This window comes from Leptodactylus fuscus, chromosome 3, assembly GCF_031893055.1.
Source record: "Leptodactylus fuscus isolate aLepFus1 chromosome 3, aLepFus1.hap2, whole genome shotgun sequence".
NCBI classification, from domain to species: Eukaryota; Metazoa; Chordata; class Amphibia; order Anura; family Leptodactylidae; genus Leptodactylus; species Leptodactylus fuscus.
The window spans coordinates 73,242,456-73,254,642 of NC_134267.1; the positions used below are offsets into that span (position 1 = coordinate 73,242,456).

The 12,187-nt window shown below is 39.7% G+C and overlaps 1 protein-coding gene across 1 annotated transcript in view; it reads left to right on the top strand.

Annotated features, from left to right (window-relative positions):
* The window catches only part of FH (fumarate hydratase), a 47,600-nt gene extending 36,370 nt beyond the window's left edge, over nucleotides 1-11,230 (top strand). Inside the window, exons 9-10 of the mRNA XM_075267785.1 lie at nucleotides 7,412-7,565; nucleotides 11,023-11,230. Coding sequence (XP_075123886.1) covers nucleotides 7,412-7,565; nucleotides 11,023-11,165 — 297 coding nt within the window. The 3' untranslated portion in view covers nucleotides 11,166-11,230. The remainder of the gene's footprint in view (nucleotides 1-7,411; nucleotides 7,566-11,022) is intronic.
* The last annotated feature ends 957 nt before the right edge of the window (nucleotides 11,231-12,187 follow it).

The following is a 12,187-nucleotide window of genomic DNA, read 5'->3' on the forward strand; positions in this document are numbered from 1 at the left end:
CATGTAGGTTTTTTTTGTCCGCTTGAAAAACGGACATGGTTGTAAACTGACACAAAGGAACACTAAAGGACACAAGATAAAATCCCATTGAAATGAATGGAATTTGCAAACGGACCAGCTAGTGTCCGTTGCTAAAATCTTGTACGGACAATAACCATGAACACTGCTGAGCAGACACCAGCGGTATTGTGGATGCCCCTTAAGCTGTATCATAATAAAATAATACAGTAATATCTAAAAATCATGGATTATTTGGTAAATATAGACCAGACACTTTTAGACCACATGCTGATCAGATCTGAATTCAAGATTTTTAAATTGACACTGGGTAAAAAAAATGCAAATCTATTCTCCAGGATGGAATTAGGAGAACAGTGCGCTCTGTACACCACCCTATAGAGGGCAGCATCCTTAACATCATGAACGACTCAGTTATAAAGTCTTTTAATCATAATGTGGATTTAATTGCCAAAAATCAGTATTTCTGTCCCAAAAGGAACAGATTCCCAGCTATGGACAGCGCTGTTTCGGCCTATTGGGCCATCCTCAGCATAGCGTAGGGATACTGATTTGGCAGAGTGAGAGACTATAAACCCTGACCCTGGTCTATAGTCTCTCACTCTGCCAAATCAGTATCCCTACGCTATGCTGAGGATGGCCCAATAGGCCGAAACAGCGCTGTCCATAGCTGGGAATCTATTCCTTTTGGGACAGAAATACTGATTTGGCAATTAAATCTACATTATGATTAAAAGACTTTATAACTGAGTCGTTCATGATGTTAAGGATGCTGCCCTCTATAGGGTGGTGTACAGATTGTACTGTTTTCCTAATTCCATCCTGGAGAATAGATTTGCATATTTTTTACCCAGAATCCCTAGCGGAGCAGGAATGACTTACAAGTCTCCATACTGCCTATGTAGGCAAACACTCTCCCTTATGTGTACGATGTCCCCTGACCCTAAATTGACACTAATAGTTATATTTTAAAATATGATCCCATCGCGATTCCAACTTGAATTTTGGTACAGATGTGGCTAGGAGCATAGCAGGCACATGTGCATTTTTGGAAATTTTTAAATTTAAACGTTTTTTTTTTCGGAAATGCATTTTTAAAATTTTACATTTGCTTTTGCATGGGTAAAATATTAACAAAGATACTCTTGTGACATATCTCGTGAAAGTTCTGAGTAGAATGGTGTTTATTTTGTTTCTCTTTTTTCTAGCCTGAGTTATGAGAAGAAATGTAAAGGCAGGCAACACAGAAAATCGCACTTTTTCTGAACTTTGAAAATCAATTAAAAATTAAAAAAAAATTCTAGAATTGTTTTCTCTTCAAATTTTGCATTCTCTGAAACACTATTACCAAATAACAAAATCTCAAAAGAATAAAAAATAGAGGTAAAAATCATTGGTTCACTTGACATGGAACCCTCCAAAATATCCCTCCATCCCTCCAAAATATTCAGACTGTTTTGGATATCGCCGTGTCCACTGCGTATTTTTTCGTGGTGTATGGTTGTGATTCCACTATGCAAGGAGTGTGTGTGTGTGTGGGGGGGGTGTTTGTTGTGTTTTTTTTTTTTTTGAGACAAAGTCTTCAAGAGGAATGAAAATTTATAAGAAGCGCTTATGCCCTTCTACGTATTCCACTCCAGGTTTTGGTTCAACTCCTTTTCCCCAGTGACATTTTTTGATTTCCTTTTTTTTTTTTTTTTTTTTTTTTTTTTTTTTAAACTATTTTGTAAAGCTGCACAATCAACATGCTGTATTAAAGCAGATCGTAATATGACCAAATACAAATGAGCCAAAAGGAACCAAATAAAAAAGAAAACAAAACATGAAGGACGGCACTATAGGACACTAAAGAGGAGAGGGAGGCAAAATAACAGTAATTATACCTTGTACGCTGGGTTCACACCAGCGCCTGAACTCCGTTTTTAGGTTTCTGCATGCAGAAGACGGAAACCTGTCATGCCGAGTCTGGCCGTGAGCAGCGGTGAGCGTTTTATGCGCTCCGCTGCGAAACGTTTTTTTTAAACCAGACACAGAGTTCTGCATGTCCGACTCTGGATGGGATTGAAACATGCCGGCAGGTTTCAGTCTCCTGCCCTGGTTTTGTGCAGGAAACGGAAACCTGCAGAACGGAGTACAGGGGTAGATGTGAACGAGCCCGTAGACAACAGGAGGGTCCGCATGGAGGCGGCTAAATAGTAGCTGTAAAAGTACAACATAATCTCATCTCTGTTAAAGCATGTACACCAAGAACTTATTTTTTAGATTGAGACTATTTTTCCCAAGTTGTCATAAATGAACCATAAGAGTGATTACCCAAAGCAACTGTCTTTTCATAACAGAAGCAGTTGTTAATCATATCTAGTAATATCGTGATGGGTGGGGAGGCCGTGGATTTCCACCTTTGAACCAGTACCAATTTGGCCATAGTCAGGATTTTGCTAAGAAGCCATTTATAAGGGTCAATAGTATTGGGGATTTGAAGCAATAAGATAGCTAAAGATGGGGTAGGAGAAAGCCGCGCATTAAACAGTTCTGACAGCACTGTAAACACCTTGGTCCAATACGAGGAAATAACAGGGCATTGCCACAATATATGAAATGGTGTACCTCTGCCTCCACATTCCCTCCAACATTCCCCAGAAATTGAGGGGGTACGCTAATTGTAAGATTGATGGAGTACGATAACTTTCAACGCCACTTGAACCTGCAATTATTTGATTGCAAGTCCCAGAGATTGCAATGCAGATGGCAGATTTGCTACATAGCTATTGAGGCTGGTTAAGGACTATATACAGTGGGGCAAAAAAGTATTTAGTCACCAATAGTGCAAGTTCCACCACTTAAAAAGATGAGGCGTCTGTAATTTACATCATAGGTAGACCTCAACTATGAGAGACAAAATGAGAAAACAAATCCAGAAAATCACATTGTCTGATTTTGTAAGAATTTATTTGCAAATTATGGTGGAAAATAAGTATTTGGTCAGTAACAAAATTTCATCTCAATACTTTTATATATCCTTTGTTGGCAATGACAGAGGTCAAACGTTTTCTGTAAGTCTTCACAAGGTTGGCACACACTGTTGTTGGTATGTTGGCCCATTCCTCCATGCAGATCTCCTCTAGAGCAGTGATGTTTTGGGGCTGTCGCTTGGCAACACGGACTTTCAACTCCCTCCAAAGGTTTTCTATAGGGTTGAGATCTGGAGACTGGCTAGGCCACTCCAGGACCTTGAAATGCTTCTTACAAAGCCACTCCTTCGTTGCCCTGGCGGTGTGCTTTGGATCATTGTCATGTTGAAAGACCCAGCCACATTTCATCTTCAATGCCCTTGCTGATGGAAGGAGGTTTGCACTCAAAATCTCACGATACATGGCCCCATTCATTCTTTCATGTACCCGGATCAGTCGTCCTGGCCCCTTTGCAGAGAAACAGCCCCAAAGCATGATGTTTCCACCCCCATGCTTTACAGTAGGTATGGTGTTTGATGGATGCAACTCAGTATTCTTTTTCCTCCAAACACGAAAAGTTGTGTTTCTACTAAACAGTTCCAGTTTGGTTTCATCAGACCATAGGACATTCTCCCAATACTCTTCTGGATCATCCAAATGCTCTCTAGCAAACTTCAGACGGGCCCGGACATGTACTGGCTTAAGCAGTGGGACACGTCTGGCACTGCAGGATCTGAGTCCCTGGCGGCGTAGTGTGTTACTGATGGTAGGCTTTGTTACATTGATCCCAGCTCTCTGCAGTTCATTCACTAGGTCCCCCCGCGTGGTTCTGGGATTTTTGCTCACCGTTCTTGTGACCATTTTGACCCCACGGGGTGAGATTTTGTGTGGAGCCCCAGATCGAGGGAGATTATCAGTGGTCTTGTATGTCTTCCATTTTCTAATTATTGCTCCCACAGTTGATTTCTTCAATCCAAGCTGGTTGCCTATTGCAGATTCAGTCTTCCCAGCCTGGTGCAGGGCTACAATTTTGTTTCTGGTGTCCTTTGACAGCTCTTTGGTCTTCACCATAGTGGAGTTTGGAGTCTGACTGTTTGAGGGTGTGCACAGGTGTCTTTTTATACTGATAAGTTTAAACAGGTGCCATTACTACAGGTAATGAGTGGAGGAAAGAGGAGACTCTTAAAGAAGAAGTTACAAGTCTGTGAGAGCCAGAAATCTTGATTGTTTGTAGGTGACCAAATACTTATTTTCCACCATAATTTGCAAATAAATTCTTACAAAATCAGACAATGTGATTTTCTGGATTTGGTTTCTCATTTTGTCTCTCATAGTTGAGGTCTACCTATGATGTAAATTACAGACGCCTCTCACCTTTTTAAGTGGTGGAACTTGCACTATTGGTGACTGAGTAAATACTTTTTTGCCCCACTGTAAGGCCATAATGCTATGACAATCCTGGGAGTCTTAATTTAAATTATATTTTATTAACTTGGAATTTCTTAGATATGCTTCTATTTTTAGTACACATGGGCTTGTCATGGGTGAGTTATATTGGTAATATTAGTTATATCCATATTAGAGTAACAGAGTATGCAAGCTCCTAAGGCTCACCTGGGGAGTTTATGCTTTTAATAATGCTGTGACGGCCGTTAGGGGTTCTGACATACTTACATGGTGTGTACTTTGATACAGTAGCACAGTAGACTGGATGAAATCTTTGCCCTCTGAACGATATACTGCTACTACAATGGAAAGCTGACTCCTGATTAATTGATACATCTACTGCTCATTCTGTTAGTTTGTCCTGTATATACTTTTCATTGTCATCTAAGGTAAATCCTTATTTTTCACCGTGAAAGTGGACATTTGGCTCTTTGCTTCCCCAATCTCTGAGATTCAGATTTCAAGGGAAAACAGTAAGAGGTCCCACTAGACGTTACTTACTTATGTTCCCTATGTTATTGATATTTTAACACATAGACATTATACTGTACTATTCATTCATACCTCTGCCTTTTTCATGAGGCATGGTTTAGGAGTATTTTGTCTCTTCTGGACACTCTTTAGGGAGGGATGTGCTACATCTCTCATGAGCGAACCTATCTAGGTGTAGTCCATTAGCTACTAAACATAATTTCTAATTTTATTTTTCATTTCACATTTTTTCACTATTTGATGCCTGAGTTTGGGTTGTTTTATCAGGTTCTAATAAATGTTAAGGTTTTTTTTTTAAATGACTTTGGACTCCAGAATTTTCCTGTTAATATTGTACATATTTGTTATAGTGTACTAAATAACTTATTAGAATCAAATGAGGTACACTGTTATTTACTGGAGAGTGTATTATGGAGGGGCTTTTTATTTCTGTTGATGTTTTCTGCCCGTAGTGAGGTGAGAATCCTCCTGCAAGTACCTCATGGAGAGCTACAGAAAATTTCATTATTATCAAGAGTAAAATTAATCTTTATCACTTTATTTTCCTAAATTTAACCTTTTTTTTTTTTTTTTTTTTTAATGGGACCACCGCCAGTCCTGCCCACATTCAGCTTGGCTGCGCTCAATTTTGAAAGAAGGGAAAGTTTAAAAAATAAATAAAAATGAAAATTGAAAGATGACTGCAGTGGGAAGGGGGTTACAGTTAAAACTTTCTGTAATAGTATTATGTATATAATATAAAATATTTATTGTAATTTGCGGTTTTGCCTGCTACTAAATCCTAAAACAGCTGATTACAAATTCCTCATGGTTGTTCCATGATAGTGTGTGTGTGTGTGTGTGTGTGTGTGTATATATATATACATATGTGTGTGTGTAATATATATATATACACTCACCGGCCACTTTATTAGGTACACCATGCTAGTAACGGGTTGGACCCCCTTTTGCCTTCAGAACTGCCTCAATTCTTCGTGGCATAGATTCAACAAGGTGCTGGAAGCATTCCTCAGAGATTTTGGTCCATATTGACATGATGGCATCACACAGTTGCCGCAGATTTGTCGGCTGCACATCCATGATGCGAATCTCCCGTTCCACCACATCCTAAAGATGCTCTATCGGATTGAGATCTGGTGACTGTGGAGGCCATTGGAGTACAGTGAACTCATTGTCATGTTCAAGAAACCAGTCTGAGATGATTCCAGCTTTATGACATGGCGCATTATCCTGCTGAAAGTAGCCATCAGATGTTGGGTACATTGTGGTCATAAAGGGATGGACATGGTCAGCAACAATACTCAGGTAGGCTTTGGCGTTGCAACGATGCTCAATTGGTACCAAGGGGCCCAAAGAGTGCCAAGAAAATATTCCCCACACCATGACACCACCACCACCAGCCTGAACCGTTGATACAAGGCAGGATGGATCCATGCTTTCATGTTGTTGACGCCAAATTCTGACCCTACCATCCGAATGTCGCAGCAGAAATCGAGACTCATCAGACCAGGCAACGTTTTTCCAATCTTCAATTGTCCAATTTCGATGAGCTTGTGCAAATTGTAGCCTCAGTTTCCTGTTCTTAGCTGAAAGGAGTGGCACCCGGTGTGGTCTTCTGCTGCTGTAGCCCATCTGCCTCAAAGTTTGACGTACTGTGCGTTCAGAGATGCTCTTCTGGCTACCTTGGTTGTAACGGGTGGCTATTTGAGTCACTGTTGCCTTTCTATCAGCTCGAACCAGTCTGGCCATTCTCCTCTGACCTCTGGCATCAACAACGCATTTCCGCCCACAGAACTGCCGCTCACTGGATGTTTTTTCTTTTTCGGACCATTCTCTGTAAACCCTAGAGATGGTTGTGCGTGAAAATCCCAGTAGATCAGCAGTTTCTGAAATACTCAGACCAGCCCTTCTGGCACCAACAACCATGCCACGTTCAAAGGCACTCAAATCACCTTTCTTCCCCATACTGATGCTCCGTTTGAACTGCAGGAGATTGTTTTGACCATGTCTACATGCCTAAATGCACTGAGTTGCCGCCATGTGATTGACTGATTAGAAATTAAGTGTTAACGAGCAGTTGGACAGGTGTTCCTAATAAAGTGGCCGGTGAGTGTGTATGTGTGTATATGTATATATATATATATATATATATATATATATATATATATATATATATATATATATATATATATATATTTTGTTGGGAATTGTTCAGGTAGATGCTTGTAGCAGTGCCTGAAACAGGGACAATGATTTCAATTGGTTCTGCTAGCTCTTTTTTCCACTAGTGGAATTTTCTGCTAGCGGAAAATTGATGGTATAGTATTAAGAAAACTGTGACTTCAATACTGTGGTCTAGTAATCTGAATTCTTCTTACAAGTTTCAATGTTTCATTTTTTTTTTTTATAATGAATAGGTGTATTTTGAACTTCCCTTTTTATTATTGTATTATACTTAATTTGTTCATTTTATTGTTAAAAATAAATGTGTTTTTCCCTTTTAGATAAAGAATGTTCTAAACTCTGTCAGGTTGCTTGGTGATGCTACAGTTTCATTTACTGACAATTGCGTTGTTGGTATTCAGGCAAATACGGAAAGAATTAACAAACTGATGAATGAATCTTTAATGCTTGTAACTGCACTGAATCCATACATTGGTAAGGAAATGAGTTTCTTGAATTTCAAGGTTGTTTTTTCTAATCAGACGACTGCTCTGTTGCCTTGTTCATATACAGTATTATTCATATTAAAATATTAGTTGGTTCTGCAGAACAATCAAGGTAAAAAAAAAAACACAGTTCCCTCTCGTCTCCGGTGTCTCCCACCGAGGACCGATCCTGCTGCTCCCAGAATCATCTTCTGGCAGGTGTCCTAGCCTCAGGTGACAGTCTCAGCAATCTGTGTGGCGAGGGCTTCTGCTGAAAGAAGACTTTAGCAGGACCGTACCACACCGGAGTATAGGTGTATAGCTGGAGTATAGCTGCTCATCGAAGGCTGTTAAAGCAAAGACTATAAGAAGGTTTTTTTCCAATTCCACCCCATTCTGATTTTTAATTTTTTTTATTTTACAGCTTCCCAGTAATATTAAATGGTAGCACAAAAAAGTACAATTTGTCCTGCAAACCTTAAGCCCTGATATCGTTCTGTGAACTGAAAATAAGTTATATGAAATTATTTGAAATTTGGGTAGTTAAAATCAATGAATGCCTTTGGTAGGAATGGGTTAATGTCACTCTGGAGCCCTGGCTCAAACATTGTAATTATTGAATGATTTCATGTTTTATTTATATAAAAAAAGGGGTTATTAAACAATATTATGTTCACTTTCTATTCATCCCACTGATCTGACACCACACAGCAAAATCTGTGTAGTTACCACTTTATATAACACATTTATGTGTTCTATAACCACTATATATAACATATCTTACTGTCCAACACTAAAAGGATGGCCCTATCCTACATAACCCCCGCACATAGCATCCCACATCATTCCTAGGTGCCATTGTTTTCCCTCATCCTTTCTGGTCCCCAGCAATGCGCTACTTTTTTTTTTCTTTTTTGTACACAATTTCCTTGTTTAAGCAATCACATGGGATAGTCAGTGCAGCATGACATGGGCTGAACCCTCCCTGCTGCTTTTACAACACTGTAATGTTAAACATGCTCATCCTATTGCTTTTTCTTAGCAAATTTCCTGGTCCTGCTTTTTTCACTTCAGTGATAGTGTTTGTTTATGAATTTGGTCTTTAACCGGTTAAGGACCAGGTCTAAAAGTAGCTTATGAACCAGACCTCATTTTTCATAACTGACGTGTCACTTTATATAGCAATAACTTTGAGACACTATAACTTAAACAAGTGATTTTGAGATTTGTTTTTTTCTTGTCACATTGCACTTCATGTTAATTGGTAAACATTGATCAACATTTTTGTATTTCTAAAAAATGTGGGGGAAAAAAATCTCAATTTTCAAAATGTGAAACGCTCTGCTTTTCAGTCAAATAGTCATACCTCCCAAATACATGAATAAATGTTATCTACCATATCTCTGCTTTATATTGGCATCATCTTTTAATTGCCCTTTAATTTATTTTGGATGTTAGAAGGCTTTGAAGTGTAACAGCGATTTTTCCAGATTTACAAGAAAATTTCCCAAACTTATTTTTAGGGATGACTTCAGTTCTGAAGAGGATTATAAAGGCCCATATATTAAAAACCCCCATAAAGCACCACATTTTTAATTTTACAATTGTAATTTTACGGCCAGCAGTCCTTAACCGGTTAAAGAAGACCTTGCTAGAAAGCCAACAGTGCTTTAAATTCAGCAGCATGTCAGCCTTCCCAGAATGCATCCAGGTGCCAGAGATATTGGTGCTCTTAGTTTTGGCTCCAATATCTGTTCAATGTCAGAAAGGTGGGCTTTACAGTCTAGCATCAGTGAGGGCAATGAAGTGGCCCCTCTCCCCTCCCTTTTATAGCATTGTGCTGTCAGAGGGGGGGGGGGGGCGTTCCTCACAGCCCAGTGATGATACTAGACTGTAAAGCCCTCCTTGCTGACCATGAAGAGATATCTGTACCAAAATTAACAACACATCTCCGACATACCGGGAAAGGTGTTGGCTTTCTAACGGTATGCAATACCAAACATCTCTGAGGACATGAAAGGTCCTTTTTAAAGGGGTTTTCTAGGAACCTTAACTTTTAATGGTTTACTATTTTAAATCTGGTAAACATTTTTGCAAATATAAATTTAAAAAATTAGCAGTTTTAAAGATTTTCTCCAATCTTCTCAGTCTCGTCTTGAGCGGTTGCTGATATATAGGACTATGACTGCAGAAACCTTCTATATTGTAAAACCCAGCCATGATTTTTTTTTTTTTTTTTGTTGCACTGACCCTGACCTGAACACAATAAGGAAACCATGACTAGATTTCTGACCGGTATTACACCATAGTTTTTGCATTTATAGTTTTATGCATAAATGCAGCAGCTGAAAAATCTCTCCTCGGCTTATACACGAGTCAGGGTCCACGGAGCACAGAAAACTGGAAGGGGGAGGTCCTTTAGTGCTGCTGCTCTGTGATTGGCTTGTCATGAGGTCACGTGACTGTGATGTCATCAAAGGTCCTGTAGCCACTGGTATGTAACATCTGCAGATAAGGTGGAGTCTAAATCCTAGTAAATCCGCCCACACTAGAGTCTGATCACATGGTCATGACGTCATCAGAGGTCCTTTAGCACACTAGGATTTAGCATCTACCCTGCAGATGAGTGGCCAGGATTCATTGTGTCTTATGGAAGATGTCTGTTGTATGGAGGAGAGGAAGCTACAGTAAAGTGAAACACACCTTCCTTTAGTTACGCCGCCTATTAATGTCAGGCATTTGGGGTTATTAATTTAGTTTCAGTAACTCCATGTGCCTCACATTAATAACAGTTAACCCCATCTTGTCCCTCATATTAACCCGTGTGTGCCCCATACAAGGGTTACTAATATGTGAGACGCATGAGGGTACTAATGAAGGACCTTAATTATGAAGATACCTAATTATTACCTCCATATGTCCCACATATCATTAATAGAGATGAGTAAACACTGTTCGGATCAGCCGTTCCGAACAGCACGCTCCCATAGAAATGAATGGAAGCAGCTGGCACGTACACTTTGCTGGCGGCCGGTCGCCGTGCCAGGTGCTTCTATTCATTTCTATGGGAGTGTGCTGTTCGGAACGGCTGATCCGAACAGTGTTCGCTCATCTCTAATCATTAACTCTTATGATGGGGTTAACATGATGGGGTTAACTTCTATCACTATGATCCCCATGGAGTTAATAAGCTGCAATGCCAGACCAGACTTTTTATCTGCAATGGTGGATCCCCCCCCCCCCCCCTTTGTGGTAAAATTAGGGGTCTCGGCTTATATTCGGGTCGGCTTATACTCGAGTATATACGGTAACTTCTTTTTGCAAAAATGTACGTATACCCTTTTAATTGTCTACAAATTTAAATAAGGTTATGTTTGTAGGAAAACCACCTGGAGAGGTTTCACACTTGTTTGTTGATTGATTTTTTTTTTTTTTGATTTTTTGTTTTTTGTTTTGTTCTTATACAGGTTATGATAAAGCTGCTAAAATTGCCAAAACCGCTCACAAGGAAGGTGGAACATTAAAAGAAACAGCCATAAAACTTGGAATTCTTACATCAGAACAGTTTGACCAGTGGGTTAAACCAGAAGACATGCTTGGTCCAAAATAACACTATTTGTGATTGTCGCTGACTATTTGTGTCATATTTTGTAAAATAAACATCATTACAATACATTTTAATTTCCCTGTTATTACATATTGCATGAAATGTGAATTCTGCCAGCCATACAGGAAAATAATAGTATGATTATTGCACATATAAAATAACTATTTTCAGGCGCAGCAGGTATCATATAGTTATAAAAGCAAGGAGACACCACCTTAGTAGAGGTAACTGTCTGACAGTTTCCATTACTTAGGTGGGACTTAGGGTGTGTTCTGGCCTTTTCATCAGCTAACACCCCAATTATTACCCCCATCCCCAATGTGCGGTTGCCATAAAGAGTCAGGTATTGTACAATTGTCTAAAATGACAGCTGGGTACTGCAGACTGGTATTATTAGGGTAAGTTCACACAGTTTTTTGGTCAGGGTTTTGAGGCCATAATCGCCTCAAATCCCTGACCAAAAAGACAGCTCCCATTGAAATCAATGGGAGCCGCTCAGGAGCTTTTTCCGGGGGCCGTTTCTTTCGGCTCCCAGAAAAAAGAAGCAAAATGCTCATTCTTCAGGCTGAGTCGGCTCGCGATTCGGCCTGAAGAAACTCCCACCTCCGGGCTAGGCCTATTCATTGGGTCTAATCTGGAACGGAGCGCGCGGCTGGATGCCGGTCGCGGCGACCTGGCTTTTGGATTTGGTTCTTATAAAAAAAAAACACGTGTGAATGTACCACAAATCTTGGAATTTCCCACTATGGTAATGTCAGGCTGCTACTACTTTATATATCTGCAACTCTCCATTTATGGCACATACTCTTAACATGGTACCTTGATTATGTGGGTTCATATGATTACGGTGATGCCTAATTTATGCTGGGGAACAACATCTGTCAGAAAAACGGGGATCATTGAATGCTGTTGTCTTGCTGGGGCTCAATTCTGACACCACTAATTAGGATGTGGCAATATTTAGGCGATAAGATGCTTATTTTATTTTTACTACTCAATTTTGGGTTGCCTATAATTTATTCACT